We start from the raw sequence: 22,079 nt of genomic DNA on the forward strand, positions 1-22,079 counted from the left end.
CGTAGTTTGGGGGTCTGGAACATAGCATCATCCTATCTGGTAGCTTCAGTTATGCAACACTACACTCCTCCTCCCCTGTCACAGCAAGCTCTCCAGGGTCCTACTGGATCTCAGATATTCCCACAGTCCATTTCACCGGTCAGTGGACATGTTGATACGTGCTCTCCTAAGGCCTACAGGAATAAACAAGCACTTGGATGACATAAACATTCCATTTATCGTGGGCGTGTGCTATTTGACCTATTTCACTGCCCAGAGCTGCCAAAGGTTTCCAAGGCATCAGGGCAGGCAGAACTCTGGCAGAAAGAGGCATTTGGCATTTCCGATGCTGTCCTTGAAAGATCCATTGGGTGATTTATTATCTCCTGCCCTGCTGGGAGGCCTCCACCTCAGTAGGCAGAAAGGGCAAACTACCACATTCAAGATAAAGCGGCAGAGCAGACGGGGCAGTCCTTCCGTCCTGGCTCTGGCCAGTGGACCAGGCGGCTGCACCCAGAGCCAGAAGTAGTGAAAGGGCAAGAACCAAGAGGCAGCAGTCTGAGACTTAGTCCTGGCCCTGCCACCTACTGGCTCTGTGACCTTGAGCAACCTTCTGCACTTCCAAATCTTTGCTGTCAAATGAGGTGGCTGGATTAATGGTTTGAGGTGCTGTCTGGCTCCAGCCTTCTGTGATTCTCTAAGAGACCTGCTCTTATCAGCAGAATGGATGTCAGGTCATAGTTAAGTACTGCTCCTTTACACTCCTGGATAACCCTGCATGCATCCACCTCGCCCCAAGCCTGAGCTCCGTGGGGGTGGGTCTGGGTCTTTTCTCTCTGTGTCCTTTCTGCTGAGTCTGTGCCCAGCACGTCGTGCTCAAGAGATGTTCATTGTTACGAGTGATGGATGAATGAGTGAATTCCAACTGAAAAAAGTGGGTCAGCTGAATGAACACTTGACGAAGAAGTTTCAACACTCTAGGGTGGCATTGTCCAGTAGAAAAATAATGCAGGCTGCATAAGTAACTTCAAATTTAATAGTTACCACCAAAAAAGTAAAAAGAAACAGGTGAAATTAATTTTAATAATGTATTTTATTTAACCCAATATATCCAAAATATTATTTCAACATGTGATACTTTACCTTTTTTTTTTTTTTTTTTTACTGAATCTTTAGAATCCAGTGTTCGTTTTACACTCACCACACATTTCAGTTCAGACTCACCGCATTTCAAGTACTTAAGTACTGGACAGAGCAGCTCGAGAACAGTGGCTTTAAACCCCTTTGTCTACAGCCCACAGTAAGAAATACATGTTACAGAATATGCCACACTCATAAAACTGGAGCAAAAATGTCCTACAGCAATGCTTACCTTTACAACATGAAAACACTAGGATATTTCCTATCCTGTTCAACTGTGGTTTTTAAAATCTGATTGTAACTGGCTAAGTTGATTGTTCAAACCGCTTACAGGTCTCAACGTTCAGAGCCCACAGCATTGCTCTGAGAGGTGGGATGTGGCTTCTTCCACCGCACCCTGCTCCTGCTCCAAGCCTGTGACCACCCGGGGCCCAGGGATGTTAGTACACAAGGGAAGAGTAAAACCAAGGTGGAGGTGAAGGAATTCAGAAGGTTTCCAGAACCCGGGAGTAGGTGAAAGCTGGAGGTCAGGAGTGTGGAAGGTCAAACCCAGGCCAGCAATCTGGAGCCAGGAACCCACAGACACCACAGGGCAAGCTGAGGCTAGACAGCCTGCTGGTGTCCTTCAAGCGCCACCTCCCACCCTGTGCAGCCCACCCAGCTCTGGTGGTACAGGGAAGAGCGTGAGAAACACTATCTTCCGTCTCTGTGCTCTGCCTCTGATGTGGCATGAAAGTCCGTGCTTCCAGAAAGTGGGGCCTGCCCTTTGGGGCCTCGCCCCCAGATTTCTGAGAGAGCCACTTTGGGCCAGAATTTGACTAACCAATTGTTAGATGGAATATAAAATGTGTTAGGTTCTTTAGTTAACCTTTCCCCTTCTGTCCAGTCCCTTCCTGTGGTCTGTTGTTGTTCTTGTTAGTTGTTGTGGAGGCAGCTGACTCTTGGCCACCCATGTATGCAGAGTAGAACTGCTCCATAGGGTTTTCAGGCCTGTAACCTTTCAGAAGCAGATTGCCAGGCCTCTCTTCTGAAGAGCCTCTGGGTGGGTTCAAACTGCCGACCTTTTGGCTAGTAGTAGAATATTTAACTGTGCTACCCAGGGACTCCTGTCCCATAGTGTAGCAGTCAACGAACATCGATTGAGTGCTATTGGGGGCTAGGTAATAGTGCAGTGGTTAAGAGCTCACCTGCTAACCAAAAGATCGGCAGTTTGAAGCCACCAGCCACTCCTTGGAAACCCTGTGGGACAGTTCTACTCTGTCCTATAGGGTCGCTGTGTGTCAGAATTGACTCGATGGCAGTGGGATTGGTTTTGTTGTTGTTTGTTTTTCTTAGGACTGGATCCTGAAATGGAGACTCATTTATTCCACAAACATTTGTAGGTAAAGTTTCTGCTCTCCAGGAGGTCAAGTACGGAAAATAACCCCAATCAAAGACAACTTATACTAACAAATAAATTATGATATAGAAGAAATGGTACTGATAATACTTACATTCACTGGGTCCCTAGTAAATGCCAGTCCCTTGACATGCTTTGCCTCATTCATTCCTCATAATCCCAACCCAGCAAGAGGGCCCAGAAAGATCTAGTCATCCTCTGAGGAGGTTGAATTTAATCTCAGACTGACTGCTAAGCGCACTGCCGAGTGTGTGAGAGTCATAAGAAGTAAATGCCGTGGAAGTTGAGATGAGGGTGAGATCTTTTCAAGCTGAGCCGTGGAGGAGGAGGGTTTGAGGTGTTCCTTGAGGGCAGAAAGTAGATGGCATCCCAGGAAGCAGGAGAGAGTAGTGATATCCCTAGAGGGAGGAGAGCGTAGGCTTTCTTTGGGATCAGGTTGCTCAGCTGTTTCCTAGAACAAACCTTATATTCCTTTCCAAAATAAGGTTTTTTTTTTCTTCTGAACGGGCTTCAGAAACTTTTCAAATCACGATTCTGGGTCAGATTGCCTGCTTTGAATCTTACCCCCACCATTGGGCCAGTTACTTAATCTTGGCCCTCAGTTTCCTCGCTTTGCTGGGTTGTTGTGATGATTAAATGAGTTAATATAAGCAATGTGTTCAGAACTGAATCCAGCACATAGTAAGTAACCAATAAATATTAGCTACCATCATCATCATCATCCTTCTCCTCAAACAAGCCCCTAGGCTGACACTGGGGTACACAAATCCAAGGTTGCTGTTCGCTTTTATGCCCATCTTAAGCCATGAGCTGTGACCCATGCTTGCTTCAAGTGCTGTTTACCCATTTCAGTTGAGTCGGTTCCAACTCACAGTGACCCTATAAGACAGACTAGAACTGTCCCATAGGGTTTCCAAGGCTGTAATCTTTACAGAAGCAGCCTGCAACATCTTTCTCCCACAGAGTGGCTGGTGTGTTTAAACCACCAACCTTTCTGTTAGCACCTGGGCACTTTTTAACCACTGCACCACCAGGGCTCCTTAAGTCCTGTTTAAGATCTGTATTTTGTCACAGCCTTTTCAATTCTGAGTCCTTGGATGCTTCCAGCCATAGTCACTGTGTTTTTATAAATTTGTAATATTTCCAAGGAATTGGAAATTCCAAGGAATTGGAAACTTTATCATTTATGAATTTCCAAGGAAATGGAAACTTGGCTCTTACCTACTAACATAGGTTGCTCCTGAAGTTCATTACTGGCGTCTCCAGAAATCCCCAGACAGGTCCGAGGGCCCCTCCATTGGGCTCCCAAGCACCTGTGGTCACCTCCATCTGTATCATAAAAAAAAAAAAAATTTTTTTTTTTTCATATCACCACATTATATCACAAGCCTTTGTCTAAGCCTCCCCGTGAACTGTGAGCGCTTCAAGGCAGGGACCTGCCTTTTTCATCCTTGAATCTCCACCACTTAACACAGAGGCTGACATATAACAGGCACTTGGTGAATTCAACATTTAGACACTGCTTGTTAGCACTGCCTATTTGCTCAGGAGTCCCTGAGTGACACAAATGGTTAAGAGTTTGACTACTAACCAAAAGGTTGGCAGTTTGAACCCATCCAGAGGTGTTTTGGAAGAAAACCCTGGTCATCTGCTTCCAAAAAATCAGCCATTGAAAACCCTACGGAGCAGTTCTACTCTGACACACATGGGGTCGCCATGAGTTGGAATCAATTCAACAGCAACTCTTTTTTTTTTTTTTTTTTAGTTTACCTGGCACTGGTTGGGAATATAAAAGGGAAACCTGAGCTGACCCCTGCCCTGGTGGATCCTCCAGCCTAGTGGGGAAGAGAGACATTAATGAAATAACCACCTAGATACAATGGAAAGCAGAGGAATCAGTGAGAGGCTGCACAGGGGAGCCCAACTTAGGCTGGGGAGTCAGAACAGGCTCCTCTACGGAAGTGACATGGAAGCTGAGCCCTGAAGGATGAGTGGGTGTTAGGGTGTGAGAAGTAGGTGGAAGAGCCATCTAGGCAGAGGGAAGTGCTCTGCTTAACACAGAAGCCAAAATGAGGCCAGTGTGGCTAAGGGAAAGGAGTGGGCAGAGCTAGAACAGTAAGTGGGGGGTCAGGTCCCAGAGGGCCTTGTAGACTATGCTGATGATTGAGGACTTTTCCCTAAGTGCAGTGAGAAACCATGAAAGGTTTTGAGACAGGGAATAACATGATTCAATATGCATTTAAAAGAAAAAATCACTTGGGCTGCTGTGTAGAGAACAGATTAGAATAAGCAAGAGGGGAGGAAGACTAGAGCTTGGACTACTGCTTGCAATATTAGTCAAAATAGAAGATGAAAGGGCTGAATTAGTGTCATGGCAGCAGAAATTGGGGGAAAATGTATTCAGATTTGAGGGGAGTGAACAGAATGTGGTGATGGATTGGTTGTCAAGGATAAAGGAGGAGGAGACAGTGCCTGAGATGACTTCTGGGTTCTGGCAAGAACAACTGGGTGGATGGAAAGGTTGTTCCTGAAATGGGGAGGGCTGGAGGAGATTATACCACTTGCCATGCAAGTAGAAAAGACAAGAACAGACAACTCTTCCAAGAAGTCCACCCTAAAGAGAGGAAGTAGCAGGGCAGAGGGAAGTGTGGGGTCAAGAGAGGTCACTGTAAAGATGGGGGACTCTAGAGCATGAGCGACATGGTCCAAAGAAGAGGGGACGGTGAGTATCAGGAGAGTGAGATCACGGGCAGAGCAAGGTCCCAAGAAGATGGGAAGAGATGCATTTGAGAGGACCTGGAAGGAGCTGAGCTTCCATCCATCCTAATGGGCTAGAAAGGGGAGAGTTAGTTGTATGACCTGAACTGAGCTGAAAGTTGGTCAGACTAGGAATTCTCTTTCCCAAGCAGTGTGAGGCTCACTCTTGTTATCTCAATGCCTGTAATAGAGGCCCCCTCTGTCCCTGTCCTCTAGGTCCATTCTCCACCCTTTTCCGTATTGTACAGTGTCACTGGAGGCCCATTTGGGTTTGGCCAATGAGGAGCACTGGCAGGAAGCTGGAGGAGAGACAGGCCAGGGAATGTACTCTCCCTTCAGGACCCTAAGGGCTGCTACATCCCTCAACCACCAAAAACAGCTTTCAATAGGTGGCCCCACTACACAGTGTTTTAGCTCTGCTGGCTCAGATATTGGTGTCCTCCCCTCACTCCTACAGGCCTAGGGGTGGTATCTGTGTCCACTATTATTCTCCCCTGAGTACTGTACTGTCGTTTGTGATTTCCCTACACTCTGTCCACACTTCTATTTTAAAGTCTCCTTTTTTAAACTCTACTCAAATTATTTAATTACAGCATGCCATCTGTTTCCTGCAGGGTCCCTGACAGATACAGCGATGGGCACTGCTTTCCGATTGGTAGATGCATGGAATATTAACGTTGGGAAGAGCCTTAGATGTCTTCTAGTCTAACGCCTTCATTTGTGTGAGAAAACCAATACTCAGAGTAGCTGTGACACACTTTGTCAAGTTAGTGTCAGGAACCTCGTCCCAGATATGCGTTGTTTTCTCTTCCCCAGAGACAAGAGGCCTGAGTCATTGAGATGATTACAAGAGGAGGCTAGGAGGATGGGAGAGGAAAGTTCTCATCGTCCTGGACTTTCTTGTCAATTCCAGAGCATTTTCTTCAGAGGTTTTCATAGCTCACGCTTATTTTCCCTCATCAGGGATAGGACCCATCCACCTGAATGAAATTGAGTGCACGGGGAAGGAGAAGTCCATCATCGACTGCAAATTCAATGCTGAGTCTCTGGGCTGCAGCCATGAGGAAGATGCGGGTGTGAGATGTAACATCCCTGCCATGGGCTTCCAGAAGAAGGTGAGGGAACTGGATTGAATATGGCTTTCCTCATGGAGGCCCCAGACAGTACAGACCAGGTAGCCTACTCTGAAGTTTTCTAATGGGTGGTACCAGAAAGTGCTCAGGCTTTCCTGTTATCACCATGAATGACATTGTTACCTGCATTCGTAAATTCACCAAACAAAAAAAAACATATGTGGACATACGATCCTCCTTAGTTCCTTCACGTGGCAGATGTTGGGCATCCCCAGTATGCCACGCCCTGTGCAAATCAGTCCTTATGCCACGGATTGTAGCACCTGTGACACCCTTATCAGGGACCCTTTCCAAGGACCCAGAGGAACCACATCGGACAGCAGGTCTGCAAACCACACAGAAATGTAAACTCAATACAGGCAGTATTTTGGGAAGGAGGACAGTATTTTGTAATCAGAAGGAAAGAAAAGGGAAACTAAAGCATTATAGCTAGAGGCACTCTTCTCCCTTCCTGAGATGGGGTCTCTAAAAACCTACATTGTGTTTCTCTGCTCCGATGACCTTGCCCACAGGGGTACCTTACAAGATGAATTCCTCTTTGCTGCAAGGCACAGTACGTCCTGTTTAACCATCTTCACCCTACCATGAATGTGGTCAGTGCTGCACATCACCCAGCACAGGGCTAGCATGTTGGAAAAGCCTCTTACGTTTTTATTTTAACAATGAGCAAATGCAGACATGTCAGAGTGCCAGATGGTTCCCCAGACAGATCTCTTTTCTCACAACAATGTTTGACCTTTGCACCAGCAGAGCCAAAGGTGCTACTGAACTAGTTGGCCACAATGTGCCTTATGCAACTCACCACTCAACGGGGCCATGAAATGTGACCAGTAACAGCACTCAGCCAAGCCAGGCTTGGCCTGTGGGTGAGCAGGAGTGTGGGCCACAAACCCTACGCTGCGGGAGAGGCTTGCAATCTGTAATTGCCTAGCAGCACTCCAAGATAGCCATAATAAAGCTATGAGACGTGACAGGCTGTGAGTCCCAGTGTGCCGGAGCACTGTTAAGACAGATTGGAGTTTGGTAGGAGGGGATTCTCAAGCCAAATAAAAGCGCTAAGTCAAAAAAAAGTGATTTCCCAGAACCATTCTCTGATCGGCAGAGCTGAGCCAGGCCAGTGGAGGAGTCACACCCCAACACAACAAACAGCCCTGATCCCTTGCACGGAGGTCCTCCAGAGTCAAGGAGGTGTTCCCTGTGCTCAAGCATAGGATGCGAGAGAGTTTCACCCCTGGACTTGTTTGATTTTATCCCCCAGGAAGTAAACGGGGGAAAGTCACTTATGAATAAAATCCATATGGGCTACAACAGTTGTCTCACCACAGCAAAGGAATAGGCTATAGCATGGCATGGCATGTGGTCCCAAAGGGTATTAGCAACGACCTTGGGCAGAATCGGGAATCCCCAGTTCTATCGCTAGCCAGCTGTGTGACCGCAAGCTGGTTCCTTAATCTGGCTGAGTCTTCAGCTTCTTCCTCTGAAAATAAAGAGGTAGGAGAAGATGGTTCCTAACTTCCCTTCCAGTTCACTAGGAAACTGACTTGTCTAAACACCAAATAAAGGCTGCAGACTTGGAACTGGATGGCTTTGTCCATCCAGTAACAACAAAGCCTCATTTCTTTAAGTGCTGGGAGTGAGGAGCCAAGGTGGGGCGGCTCTGGGAATGACAGGTGGGTTTGCCAAGCAGGCTAATCCACTGCAGGGGCTCCCGTGCCCTTGTTGACCCCTGGTTCACCTCTAAACTGTGGTCCTGGCTCTGGCTCGGCAGCAAGACCAAACACTTGGAATTTGAGTTGGAGAGTCCCCATGTTTCCATTCGTGCTAACATCTGGGTTGAGTTACTCTTACCTCACCACCTCCCAAAATAGCTATGGGCCTGGATGACCACAACCATATCAAAACATGGTGCAGCCTTATAATAGCCACTGTTCGGAGGTGTGTTGTTTTCCCAATTCATGTTCAGAAAAATTTAGCTGCCCACAGTTTCCTCCCTTCTGCTGCCACTGAGAACAAGATAGGAAAATGCAAAGGCCTGGGCTGTTTTAAGAAATTTTGAGAAGGACTGACTCTTTCCTGGTATCCTCATGCCTTGGATGTGGTGTGGCTGGGTGAGCTATCAGGTGATGACTGGGAGTAGGGCCAGAGGCTTCTGGCTGACCCAAGGTCTCTTGGGGTTCCATTGCCTGGTGAGGTCAGACTACCTTCAGCAGTTCCCACAATACGGCCCCCCTGGTGTGAGTATTGTGAATGGGAATGGAGGAGAGCTGTGTCCTGGGCCAAGTTAGAACTTCGTGGCCAGCCACTCTGTGCCCTTCCAGTCTTCTCTGGAAAATGAGAAAAACACCCAAATTCATCCTGAATTGCCCAGATCCTTCCAGAGCAACCAAACTGCTCCCTGTCACAAATGCCGCCTCAGGCTTAGTCAGCCTTAGAGGAACACAGGGCATCTTGGAGCCTTGAGAAGTGCTTCAAGGAGAGGCCATAGCTTGCTATGTATTTTCCTTGGCCCAGAGTCAGCATGGCACCCACATTCCTTAGCCAGAGCCTTTGCCACGTCCTTTGGCTGTAGAACCCAGGACAGGGATACTACCAACTTTGGGGAGGGTCACACAGGCAACAGAGGGCAAGGGGAGAAGGTCTTCTGATACACCCCCAAAGGAAGCCTTAAAGACAGCAGTCTTCACATTAGATTTTAACTGGGGAGCTCCACTGTCCTCCGGTAGCAGGAAAAATTGTGAACCAGGTGACTCTTCAAGATGCTCCATGCTCATCTTATATTGGCCTCAAGGTGGCAAAACAAAGTCAGGTCTTGGGAGGCGGTGGCATGAGATGGGGGCAGTGGTGGGAACCATCTGCCCCAGGTGCAGTCAGTAAGGCAGTGTCTAGTCTGTGGGGTTTAAAAACAATAACAGCCCTGATTGAAAGTCATTCTGCTTTTTATCATCACCATGCACTTGCATGCTAAACATCAGTGTTAACCTCTGCCCACTGGAACTGGCCGTATCTGCAACCCATTGGTGCACAGCGCTGTGCGGGCCTTCAGCACCACAAGGAAGCCAGGGAAAGCATGTCAAGAGGAAGGGGAGAGGATCTGGACCTCCCAAAGAGAAAGGAAAGAGCTTCAGGCTTCCTGAAATCAGGACACAGGTTTTTTTTTTCAAAGGGCTCATCCTGAGGCCCAGAAACAGGGCCTGCGGTCTCTATCACAGGCCCCATTGTGTCTGCGCTTCCTGGATGCGGTTTTACCCAGTCCATGGCCAGGCCAGGAGGTTGGAGACTCGGGCAGGGAGTGCGGAGAGCAGGGCGACTGGTCCCTGCCAAGGCAACAGCCACTCAGCGGTGACCAGAGATGGTTTTCACAAGGGACAAAGTTAGGCGCTTTAGGAATGTCCTAAGCCCCAGCATCCCAGTAGACAATAAATGCCTCAGAACCCCCCGGGCCAGGATCCAAGGCCCGGACCTCCCACCAGGAGTGCTCTGTCCTCCATCCTGACTATGAACACTTATGCTTTTTCTCAGTTCTGTTTCCCACCACCCTGCAGATGCACACAGCATCTCCTGCTTTTGAACAAAAACATCCCTGGAGTTGGGGGCTTCAGGTAGATGACTTGGAGGTAGTCAAGTGTGGGAGTTAAAAGACACCTTGTCTGAAACTCTGCTTTCTCATCTGTAAAATGGGAACGACCATAGTACTGCCTCATAGTGTTGTCATGAGGACTGAAAGGGCTAATGTCAATAAAGGACTTGTACAGGACCTGGGAGACAGCTGTGGTTGGTTGCCGTTGAGTCAGCCCCCAACTCATGGTGACCCCATATGTTACAGGGTAGAACTGCTCCACAGGGCTTTCTAGGCTGTAATCTTTATGGAAGCAGTTCACCAGGGCTTTCTTCCACAGAGCTGCCAGGTGGGCTCAAATTGTCAACCTTTAGGTTAGTAGCTGATCACAAACTGCTTGTGCCACCCAGGCTTCCTCAGGGAAACAGCAAGTGCTTCAACCGTTTCCCAGTGCCTGGCACACAGAAAGTGCTTAATAAATACTGATGAATGGATCAGGTAAAATCCAAACTGCAATATACAGTTTCATCTCTTGGGAGATGTTGGCATTACCAGCAAAGAGTTCACAAAGCACATAAAGGAACTATACAATGAAATGGAGGCTTTTGTTAAGTCTCAAATCAGCCAGGCAGCAGAGGGGGTGGCTTGTGGTTACCTAGAGATATCCTTGATGAGTTTAAATGCACACCCTGCTGAAGGGCAGCTGCCCCCCTTCCTCAGGATGTTAAAGCTGGGTAGCCTGCCTCCTGTCCAAGTCTTGGGCCATTCTAGGACTTTCCCGATGGCTCTGTTTGTCTTATTTGTTCATGCATTTATTTTTTTTTTTTTATTTACTTAGGTCCACAGGTATGTTAGTCACAGGTGATGTACAAATTCACATTCAATACAATGTCCAGTGCTCACCTTAACCCTGGAAGCCCAGAGGCCCCCAGGAAGACCAGTCTCAACCTTCCTGAGGCCAGGCTCTTCTTGCCTGCTTTGACCTCTTCTATCACCTCTGAAATTTTTTTTTAATTATTATTATTTCTGATGTGCGCCAGCCCCTGTTCAGATCACTTTATGTGAATTATTTAATTCACCTACTCAAGAACCCTGGGAGATAGAGCTATCATTATGGCTAGGCTAGGCTTGGCTTGTCTGTTTGCAGCCCCTAAGCCCACACTAAGAATTAAGACCCGTGCACAAGGAGTTATGCTGTTGCTTAGGACTTGTGAGTAAACGGCTTAATAAGCTGAGGGCCCTAGGAGTGTTTACATTTTCACAGGGGTTTCCCGGAGATTCCCTGCCTCATCCCAAAGGAATGAATTGCTAGAGGCCAGAATTGTAAAAAAAAATTTTTTTTTTTTTTTTTTTTAATGGGGAGCAGAGTAAGATATCCGGTTTGGGAGTGAGAGTTACATTTTCAGAACTCTTCCCCAAATCCAAACCTCCCTGTTTGACCCTCATACAAGTTAGTCAGTCCTTTCATTCCATAATATTATTCATTTATTCGCTCATTCTAAAAATATTCATGGAGTGCCTAACATTTGTGAAAAGAGCCCTGGCAGTGCAATGGTTAAGAGCTCAGCTACTAACCAAAAGGCTGGTGGTTCCAACCCACACGGGGCCCGTGCAGGAGAAGTACCTGGTGTTCTGCTCCTGTAAAGATGGCCTAGGAAATCCTATGAGGCGATTCTACTCTGTCAGATGGGGTCACTATGAGTCAGAACCAACTGGACCCAACAACAAAAATAATATTTGTGAGGTACAATCTTAGGTATTGATCACACAATAAACCAGACAATACAGCCCAGCCCTTTAGAGCTTGTATTATAACAGGGGAAGCAGCTGTTAAAACAAGTTGAAAATTAGTTTAATTACAATTGTCGTAAATGCTAGGAAGAAGATGTATAGGAGCTGTGGGGTGTATAACTGGGCACCGACCCCAATCTGAGGGAAGTTTCATTGGGTGTGGAATCTGAAAGATGAACAGGCATTAACTAGGCAATAGTGCACCTGTATGTGCCAGGCTACTAAGTGAAACGTGTTCATTACTGTGTGACATGGTCAAAACGGATAGTCACTGAACCTGAAAGAATGCCTGTGTGCCCAGAAGTCAAAGAATAAGGGTGAGAGAGATGTGAGATGAGGCTAAAGAGGACAGTAGGTGAAGGAATGGGGAGCCACTGACATGTTTTCAGCAGCGGAGTGACATGATCAGATCTGTGTTTTTAAAAGATCACTCTGGCTTCTGAGTGGAGAATGGCTTGGCAACGGCAGAAGTAGAGGCAAGGGGAGAGGTGAGAAGGCCCTGGCTCAGGTGACTTGGAGGAGAATAGGGATGGTGTTGGAGAGAATGGATGGACTGGAAAGACCACAGAGATAAAATCTATGTGACAAAGAATTTGATAGGATGAGGGGAATAAGAGAGAGAGATACCAGGGTTTGCTCCTAGATTCTGACTAGTATAATAGGATTGATTAGGGGGTCAGCGCACTGTGGCCTGCAAACCAAATGCAGTCTGCCTGTTTGTGTACCTAAAGTTTTATTGGAACACAGCCACACCCAGTCGTTATGTATTGTCTGGGGCTGCTTTCAGGCTACCACAGCAGAGTTGAGTAGTCATGACAGAGACTGTGTGGCCCACAGAGTCTAAAATATTCACTGCATGACCCCTATAGAAGAAAAATTGCCAACCTCTGAAATAGATGATGATAACCTTTAACTGAAATAGAGAATAAAGGGAGGAACAGAGAACAAGTTTAAGGAAAGAGAGAAAAGAAGACAAGTTCAGATTTCAGGTTTCCAAGATGTCCAAGTGGTACTCTCCAATAGGCAGTTATGGGTCTCAGAAGAGAGCTCTGGATGGGACAGGACAGGGTGAGAACCACAGGAAGAATGAGATCAGGAGATGGAGTCAGCCAGGCAGAGGGTGTGAAAAGACAAAAGGGCCTGGAAACTGGGGAGGAGTCTTAGGGAGTTCTAACATAAGGGACCCTTGACCCTCCTGAGCATCTGATTCTAAGAGCAGTCCCCACTGATGGGCAATGGGCTCATAGCTGGGAAGCAGCAGGGGGCACAGTCAGTCTTCTGTGGAGCCCAGTGGGGGTCAGTGGGACTCCCCACTGCATAGGCTTCTGGGGCCCCAGGTGGCCTGGGGGCGGGACCTAATGCTTAAGACAATGCTGGCCACAATGCTGGCATACAGTAGGCTCTCAGTTGATGCTGTTCAATCTGAGTGTGCTCCAGGCAGGACTGTCTGACCTGAGGTTTGGGAAAATTGGGGCTGATGGCAATATGGTGGGAGTCTTCCTCCTCCCCTCTTGGTGACCGGGCCTTCCTTTCCTTCCACAGCTGCGCCTAAACGGGGGCCGTAACCCCTACGAGGGCCGGGTGGAGATGCTGATGGAGAGAAATGGGTCCCTCATATGGGGGACGGTGTGCGGAGAGAACTGGGGCATTGTGGAGGCCATGGTGGTCTGCCGACAGCTGGGCCTGGGGTTTGCCAGCAACGCCTTCCAGGTGAGAAGCCCCAGCCCCTGCCCCACTCCTCACCATTCATTCATTTTGATCCTGCCCATCTTTAATCAGCCCCATCTTCCATGAAACCCTCCCAAGCTACCTGGGGGTACAGAGGAAAACACCCTGGACTGGGAGTAGCCACAGCTCTGCTCCTTACAGCTCTGAGTCCTTGGACAGGCTGCTCCCCATCTCTGGCCTCTATCTCCCTCTGCTGAATGAGGGGCTGGACTCTGGTCTCCATGATTCACTCTAGCTGTGCGTGTGGAGGTTCACCCTGACTGGGCTAAGGGCTTGATCCTGGGTGTCCTGATGTGCCTTTTTTTTTTCCCCTTAACTGAACCATGGCTTTTTTTTCTGGAACATGCAGTACTCTTACGTACCCTTTTATTTTTTTCTTTCTTTTTAATTGTGGTAAAATATATATCACAAAAAATTTGCCGTTTTAACCATTTTTAAGTGTACAATATATGATACTACTTACATTCATCGTGATGTGCAACATCATCACTATCCATTTCCCAAAGGTTCTCATCACCCCAAACAGAAACTCAGTACTCATTGAACAATAACTCCCATTCCCCGTCCCTGCTATTCCATTCCTCCCAGCCCCTGGTAACAACCGGTAAGCTTTTGTCTCTGTGTATTTGCCTGTTCTAGATATTTCATATAAGTGGAGTCACGTATAGTTGATTTATTTCACTTAGCATGATGTTTTCAAGGTTGATCCATGTTGTAGCAGGTAGCAGAACTTCATTGCTCTTTATGGCTGAATAATACTCTATGGTATGCGTGTACCACATTTTATGTATCATTCATTTGTTGGTTGACACTTGGGTTGTTTCCACGTTGGGCTGTTGTGAGTAATATTGCAATGAACGTTGATGTACCAGTATCTCCCTGCCTTCAAGTCTTTTGGGTGTATACCTAGGATTGGAATTGCTGGCTTATATAGTAATTCTGGTGGTGTAATGGCTAAGAGCTACGGCTGCTAACCAAAAGGTCGGCAGTTCAAATCCACTAGGTGCTCCTTGGAAACCATATGGGGCAGTTCTACTCTGTCCTGTAGGATCGCTGTGAATCGGAGTCGACTTGACAGCAACGGGTTGGTTTTTTTTTTTTTTTTCATTAATTAATTTCATTAGTTAGTTCTGTGTTTAACTTTCTGAAAAGCCGCCAAACTGTTTACCACAGCAGCTGTACTATTTTACATTCCCACCAGCAGTGCACAAGGGTTCTACTGTTGCCACATCCTCGCCAAACACTTGTGTATTTTCTGTTTTTCTGATAATAGTCATCCTCATGGGTGCGAAGTAGTTTCTCATTGTGGTTTTGATTTGCATTTCTTTGGTGACTAATTATTTTGAACATCTTTTCATGTGTTTATTGCCGATTTGTATATCTTCTTTGGAGAAGTGTCTATTCAAGTCCTTTGCCCATTTTTTAATTGTGTTGTCTTTATATATTTGGGATGTTAAACCCTTATCAGATACACAGTTCCTAAATATTTTCTCCCATTACATAAAAAAATTGTCTTTTTGCCATTTTGAAAAAGTCCTTTGAGGAAAAAAGTTTATTTTGATGATGTACAATTTATCTGTTTTTTTCTTTTGTTTCGTGTGCTTTCGGTGTCATAGCTAAGACACTATTGACAAATCCAACTTTACACCTATGTTTTCTTCTGAGAGTTTTATAGTTCTAGTTCTTACATTTAGGGCATCGATCCATTTTGAGTTAATTTTCGTACATGGTATGAAGTATGCGTCCAACTACATTCTGCATGTGGAGATCCAGTTGTCTAGTACCATTTGTTGAAGAGACTATTCTTTCTCCCATGAAATGGACTTGGAATACTTGTGAAAAATCAGTTGGTTATAGATGTATGGATTTATTTTTCTGGACTTTCAATTCTATTCCACTGGTCTATATGTGTATGTTTATACCAGCACCACACTATTTTGTTCACTGTAGCTTTATTGTGAATTTTGAAATCAGGAAGTATGAGTTCTACTTTGTTCTTCCTTTTCAAGATTGTTTCGGCTGCTTAAATCAAACCTAATGCCGTTGAGTCAATTCCGACTAACAGTGACCCTAAAGGGCCCTATATAAATTTGAAGATCAGCTTTTCCATTTCTGCAAAAAGGCTCTTAGAATTTTAATAGAGATTGTGTTCAATATGTAGATTACTTTGGGCAGTGTTTACATCTTAACAATATTACATCTTCTAATCCATGATCATGGACTGTCTTTCCATTTATTTAAAAAGGTGGTCTTTAATTTCTTTCAGAAATGTTTTATACTTTTCAGTGTACAAGTCTTTCATATCCCTGTTTAAATTTATTCCTAAATATTTATGCTTTTAGATGCTATTGTAAATGGTATTGTTTTCTTAATACCTTTTCAGATTGTGAATTGCTGGTATATAGAAACCCAAATGATTTTTATGTGCTGACGTTATATCCTACAACTTTGCCGAATTCATTTTATTAGCTATAGAAGCTTTTTTGTGGATTCTTAGTGGTTTTCTATATACAGGATCATGTTGACTCCAAATAGAGATAGGTACACTTCTTCCTTTCCAATATGGATAACTTTTATTTCTTTGTCTTGTGTAATTGCTCTGACTAGACTTCTAGAACAATGTTAATAGCAATAGTCAAACTGAGCGTCCTTGTCTTATTCCTGATCTTAGATGGAAAGCCTTTAATCTCTCACCATTGAGTATGATGTTAGCTGTGGGGTTTTCATAAATGTTCTGTATTATGTTGAGGAATTCCTTTCTATTCCTAGTTTGCTGAGTGTTTTTATCATGAAAGGGTTTTGAATTTTGTCAAATGCCTTTTCTACATCAATTAATATGGTCATGTGGTTTTTCCCCTTTGTTTTATTTATGTAGTGTATTACATTGATTGATTTTCTTATGTTGAACCATCCTTGCATTCCTGAGATAAATCATACTTTGTTGTGGTATATAACCCTTTCAATATGATATTGGACTTAGTTTGTTAGTTTTTTGTCTGTTTTTGAGAATTTTTGCACCTAAGTCTATGCAACGTTGTTGTTGTTAGGTGCCATCAAGTCCGCTCCAACTCATAGCGACCCTATGTGTAATAGAGTGAAACGTTGCCTGGTCCTGCATCACCCTCACAATCATTGCTATGTTGTGGCCCATTGTTGGAGCCACTGTGTCAATCCATCTTGTTGAGGTCTTCCTCTTTTTCACTGATCCTGTACTTTTACCAAGCATAATGTCCTTTTCCAAGGATTAGTGCCTCCTGATATCCGAAGTAAATGAAACGAGGTCTTGCCATCCTTGCTTGCTTCTAAGGTGCATTCAGGCTATACTTTCTCCAAGACAAACGTGTTCGTTCTTCTGGTAGTCTGTGGTACATTAAATATTCTTGGCTCACATCATAATTCAAATGAGCCAGTTCTTCTTCAGTCTTCTTTTTTCATTGACCAGCATACGCAGTGATTAAAAATGCCATGGCTTGGGTCAGGCGCACCTTAGTCATCAAAGTGGCATCTTTGCTTTTTAAGATTTTCAAGAGGTCTTTTGCAGCAGATTTGCCCAATGCAATGCATCATTTGATTTCTTGACTGCTGCTTCCATGGGCATTGATTGTGGACCCAAGCATGGATCCAAGCAAAATGAAATCCTTGACAACTTCGATATTTTCTCCCCTTGTCATGATGTTGCTTATTGGTCCAGTTGTAAGGATTTTTGTTTTATGATAAGGTGCAATCCATACAGAAGACTTGAATCTTTGATCTTTATCAGTAAGTGTTTCAAGTAGTCTTCACTTTCGGCAAGCAAGATTGTGTCACCTATATATCACAGGTTGTTGATAAGCTTTCTTTCAATCCTGATGACATGTTCTTCTTCATATAGTCCAACTTCTCAGATTATTTGCTCAGTATACAGATTGAAAAAGTGTGGTGGCCTGCTGTACACCTTTTCCAATTTTAAACTGTGCGGTGTCCCCTTGTTCTTTCTGAACAGTTGCTTTTTGATCTATGTACAGATGTCTTTAGCTGGCTTTGGTATCCAGGCAATGCTGGTTTCATAGAATGCATTAGGAAGTGTTCCCTCCTCTTCTATTTTTTAGACAAGTTTGAGAAACATTGGTGTTGATTCTTTAAATGTTTGGTAGTGAAGCTATCTGGTCTTGAAATTTTCTTTTTTGGGAGATTTATATTAATGATTCAGTCTACTCGCTAGTTATATATCTGTTGAGATTTTCTATTTCTTCTTGAGTCAGTTAGGTAGTTTATGTATTTCTAGGATTTTATACGTTTCCTCTAGATTATACAGTTTATTGGGGCAGAGTTGTTCATAGAATTGTCTTATGACCCTTTTTATTTCTGTAGACATGGTAGTGATACCCCTAACTTACATTTCTGATTTTAGTTATTTGTGTCTTTTCTCTTTTTTTCCTCATCAATGTAGCTGAAGGTTTTGCTATTTTTTCAAAGAGCCCACTTTTTGGCTTCATTGATTCTATTTTTTTTTTTTTCTATTCTCTATTTCATTTATCTCTACTCTTTGTTCTTTCATTCCTTCTGACAGCTTTGAGCTTAGTTTGCTGTTGTTTTCCTAGTTCCTCAAGGTGTAAAGTTAGGCTACCAATTTGAGATATTTCTTCTATTTTAATGTATGTGTCTATAGCTATAAATTTTTCTCTGATCATTCCAAAGTCCTAACACCATTGACTCTGCTAGTTTCTGCTTGTTTTTGTTGTTGTTGTTGTTTTATTTTTTGTGGGGGGACAGGAGCATGGAATTGCTTACACTGCCATCTTGCTCTGGCCTTCCATGGTGTGCCTTTTGCAGATGGAATCAACCCAGTCTAAGGTCCAACAAACCCCTTATATTGTCCCACTGGAAGTCTCCTCTGGCCATTTTCCCAGCTGGACATTCATACATCATGCATTCTTCCATTGATATACTAGTAAATCTCCAAGGCTTGTCTGGAGTCATTGTCACACCCTCTGTCCTAGTCATCTAGTGCTGCTATAACAAAAATACCACAAGTGGATGGCTTTAACAAACAGAAATTTATCCTCTCACAGTCTAGTAGGCTACAAGTCCAAACTCAGAGCATCAGCTCCAGGGGAAGGCTTTTTCTCTCTGTCGGCTCTGGAGGAAGGTCCTTGCCTTCAATCTTCCCCTGGTTAAGGAGCTTCTCAGGTGCAGGGACCTCGGGTCCAAAGGACAGGCTCTGCTTCCGGTGCTGCTTTCTTGGTGGTATGAGGGCCACCCCACCATCTGTCAGCTCACTTCTTTCTTTTATATCTCAAAAGAGACTGGCTTTAGACAAACTCTAATCTTGTAGATTGATTCCTGCCTTATTATCGTAACTGCCATTAATCCCACCTCATTAACATCATAGAGGCAGGATTTACAACACATAGGAAAATCAGATCAGATGACAAAATGGTGGACAGTTACACCATACTGGGAATCATGGCACAGTCAAGTTGACAGATACTTTTGGGGGACACAATTTAATCCATGACACCCCCTTCCCCAAAGAGGACATAACTCAGCTAAGAACTCCTAAGTTCTGGTCTTATGTTTTTACCCTCCTTACCCCTAATCTCAAGGCAACACAAGAATGACAAGTAGGGCTTTGGCTTTAAAAATTAATTCCCTTTCTGGATCCTATAGCCTGACAGAACAGGGAACCCCTAGGGTGGACCATTGTCAGAAAGAAGCTGGGTAGGGTCGGGGAGGAGAAGTAGGAGGAGGAGATACGATACTCAGGGTCTATTCCCAACTGTATTCCCACCAGCTAGGTACATTATGGAAACCCTGGTGGCGTAGTGGTTAAGTGCTACAGCTGCTAACCAAAGGATTGGCAGTTCAAATCTGCCAGGCACTCCTTGGAAACTCTATGGGGCAGTTCTACTCTGTCCTACAGGGTCGCTATGAGTCAGAATCAACTCAACGGCACTGGGTTTGGTTTCTGGGTTTGGAGGTGCATTATGATCTGGTGCAAAACAGCCTCCCTTCCATGCCTCAGTTTCCCTCCCTGAAATGGAATGAATAATCCCAAGTCCTCAGTATTCTGGGCTCGAAACACTTTTGTTAAGCTTCTTACAGAACAAGAAAATGGTTTGAGACTGCCATCTTGTTTCCTAAATCTGACTCTAGCTCCTGTTCCCAGGTGGCCCTGCTTAGGGAAAGGTTTTCTTAGGAAGAGAAGAGATCCCTGTGATAGTGAGAACTCCAGCATCCTTGCTGAGCCTGTTTGTATCCCATAGGATGACCAGGGCCCAGGTTGTTCTGAGGGGAGGTGCTGAGTCCTGAGCAGAGACTCTGAGGCAGCTGGAAGGGCTTTTCTATGTCTCCTGGCCCTCTCCGACTCCTCACTCCAGCACTCCAGAAGAAACACACCTCTAATACAGCTGTCCATGTCCTCTGGGAGTATGGTTTCCCAGGGCAACGTAATGTTTCTGCTAATATTGTTTATGACAAGCCAGGGCACTCTTTATTTCTCCAAGGAGAATGGGAAAACAGTGCCACATTTCAGTTTGTCCTGCTATTTTTGTTCCCTGTCAGCTCATTGCTAAGACACTTAGGCTTGTACTCCCAGAAGCAGATTCCAAATGGAGTGCGGCAGGGTGTGCTATGTGAAGGAGAAGGTAGCCCTTGGGCAGCCAAGCCCACTTAACTGGATAATGGCCATTCGCTAGGGTCATGAAATAGGCCTGGGCCTGACGTCGGTCCCAAATCTCCCATTGATTACAAGCCCCGACCCCACTCTAGGCTCCAGTTTCCTCATCTGGAGACTGAGGGGTTGGATGACACGCTTCCAAGACCTTGCTGTCCTGGTCATCTCTCCTTTGAGGACCCCGGGAAGACTTCCCTGAACCCTCAGGTCCTAAGCCTGCAAAACCTCAGGAGCACAGGCACTTGTGTTCTTGTCCAGCTCTGCCTTTGATTTTCCCCACTCTGTTCCTCACATTTGTCTGCTGCAAATTTTGTGAAATGTGAGAGTATATTCTAACAGTATTTTGAAGCCCCTTAGATTTAAGAGGCCCAGTAAATCCTAGTGTCATAAACTTGAGGTCTCTTTAGCCTCTGTGCAGAACCACTCTACTGATTGCTTTCCCCAGAATTAAATCCAGAAGTTAGATTTTATAACTAATTAGTGACATATGCAAATATATTTCTTCTATGCTGATAATTAGAATCAATCGGTGGTGTCTTCCTGGAGTGCTGTGTTGAGAAGGATTCTGAGATCACATTCGGGCTTAGAGGAGGCAGTGCTAGGATCAATTTGCAATGTCTGCCCTGGGCTCATGATACAGGAGAGGGCAGCATGAGTTGCAGATACTTGCTATTCCTGGCATGCAACGTTGAATACTTGTTTGCAATCTTAGCTATCCTTTCCCAAGGGGGTAAGTGGCAAAATCCAAGTGCCAGGGTCAGAAGACCTGGATTTTTCCTTGCTCTGCCTCCAACTAACTGCATGACTTTGGTAAGTAGCTCTCTGGGCCTCAGCTGTCTCCATCTGAAAAATGGGGGTCATAAAACCTTGGGATTTTCATGAAGCTGAAAGTCGATAAAATATGAGAAAGTGACACATTGGCTATTTCTTTTGTTGATTTGCCCAGGAGACCTGGTACTGGCATGGGAATACCGGCAACAAAGTGGTCATGAGTGGAGTGAAGTGTTCGGGAACAGAGCTGTCCCTGGCGCACTGCCGCCACGACGAGGATGTGGTCTGCCCCCAGGGTGGGACGCAGTATGGGGCCGGAGTCGCCTGCTCAGAAAGTGAGAACTCCCAGGGCCCGTATCCTACCCTTCCTACTGAGATCCAAGAGAGAACCAGAGTCTCAACAGTTATTCCATGCGAGGCTCCAGGGCCTCAACCATGAACTGGGCAAAGAGGAAGGCAGAGATCAATTCTTGTTAAGTGACAGTCAGAGACAAAAGGGATCCCCCCTACCCACCACCACCCCCCCACACCTTCAATTATATAACCCTGCCTGATAACACAGAGGAAAGGAAAGCAGGGGGTAGGAACTTGGGAGTCTAGTACCCTTAGGTTCAGATCCCAGGCAAATTAGATGACTGAGAACTCTGTTTTCATGAATTAAATGAGGACAATAGCGTCTTTCTCAGTGTGCTTCTGAGATTGGTAAAGCATATGAAGCACATGGTAGGTGCTCAGTCAGTGTCAGCTGCCTCCCTTCCACCTACTCCATAGATCATTTCCTTTTTTCACACCCTGGGGATATTTAGGAAACCCTGGTGACATAGTGGTTAAGAGTTATGCTGCTAACCAAAAGGCTGGCAGTTCAAATCCACCAGGCGCTCCTTGGAAACCCTGTGGGGAAGTTCTACTCTGTCCTGTAGGTTCACTATGAGTCCGAACTCAATGGCAGTGGGTTTATGGGGGGTATCTAGCTTCCTGGTGACTCCCTGAGAGTCCTAGAGAGATTGAAAACATAGGAGGGGAAATCCCAGCCAGGATCCAGATTAACTACTTTATGAAGGCTGTCTTCCATGCCGAGAGAGAGAGAGGACTAGTTGGCCATCTCTGTGGATATGGTACTCTCCTGGGCCTAAAATCCCACTCTCCCCACCCGTGGCCTTATAGAGCCAC

At 45.4% G+C, this 22,079-nt stretch overlaps 1 protein-coding gene across 1 annotated transcript in view; it reads left to right on the forward strand.

The window, feature by feature from the left end:
• LOXL2 (lysyl oxidase like 2) overlaps window positions 1-22,079 on the forward strand; it is a 121,249-nt gene that overhangs the window by 80,957 nt on the left and 18,213 nt on the right. The window contains exons 7-9 of the mRNA XM_003412375.4: window positions 6,239-6,390; window positions 13,298-13,465; window positions 21,085-21,244. Coding sequence (XP_003412423.1) covers window positions 6,239-6,390; window positions 13,298-13,465; window positions 21,085-21,244 — 480 coding nt within the window. The remainder of the gene's footprint in view (window positions 1-6,238; window positions 6,391-13,297; window positions 13,466-21,084; window positions 21,245-22,079) is intronic.

This window comes from Loxodonta africana, chromosome 19 (genome assembly GCF_030014295.1).
Source record: "Loxodonta africana isolate mLoxAfr1 chromosome 19, mLoxAfr1.hap2, whole genome shotgun sequence".
Classification (NCBI taxonomy): domain Eukaryota; kingdom Metazoa; phylum Chordata; class Mammalia; order Proboscidea; family Elephantidae; genus Loxodonta; species Loxodonta africana.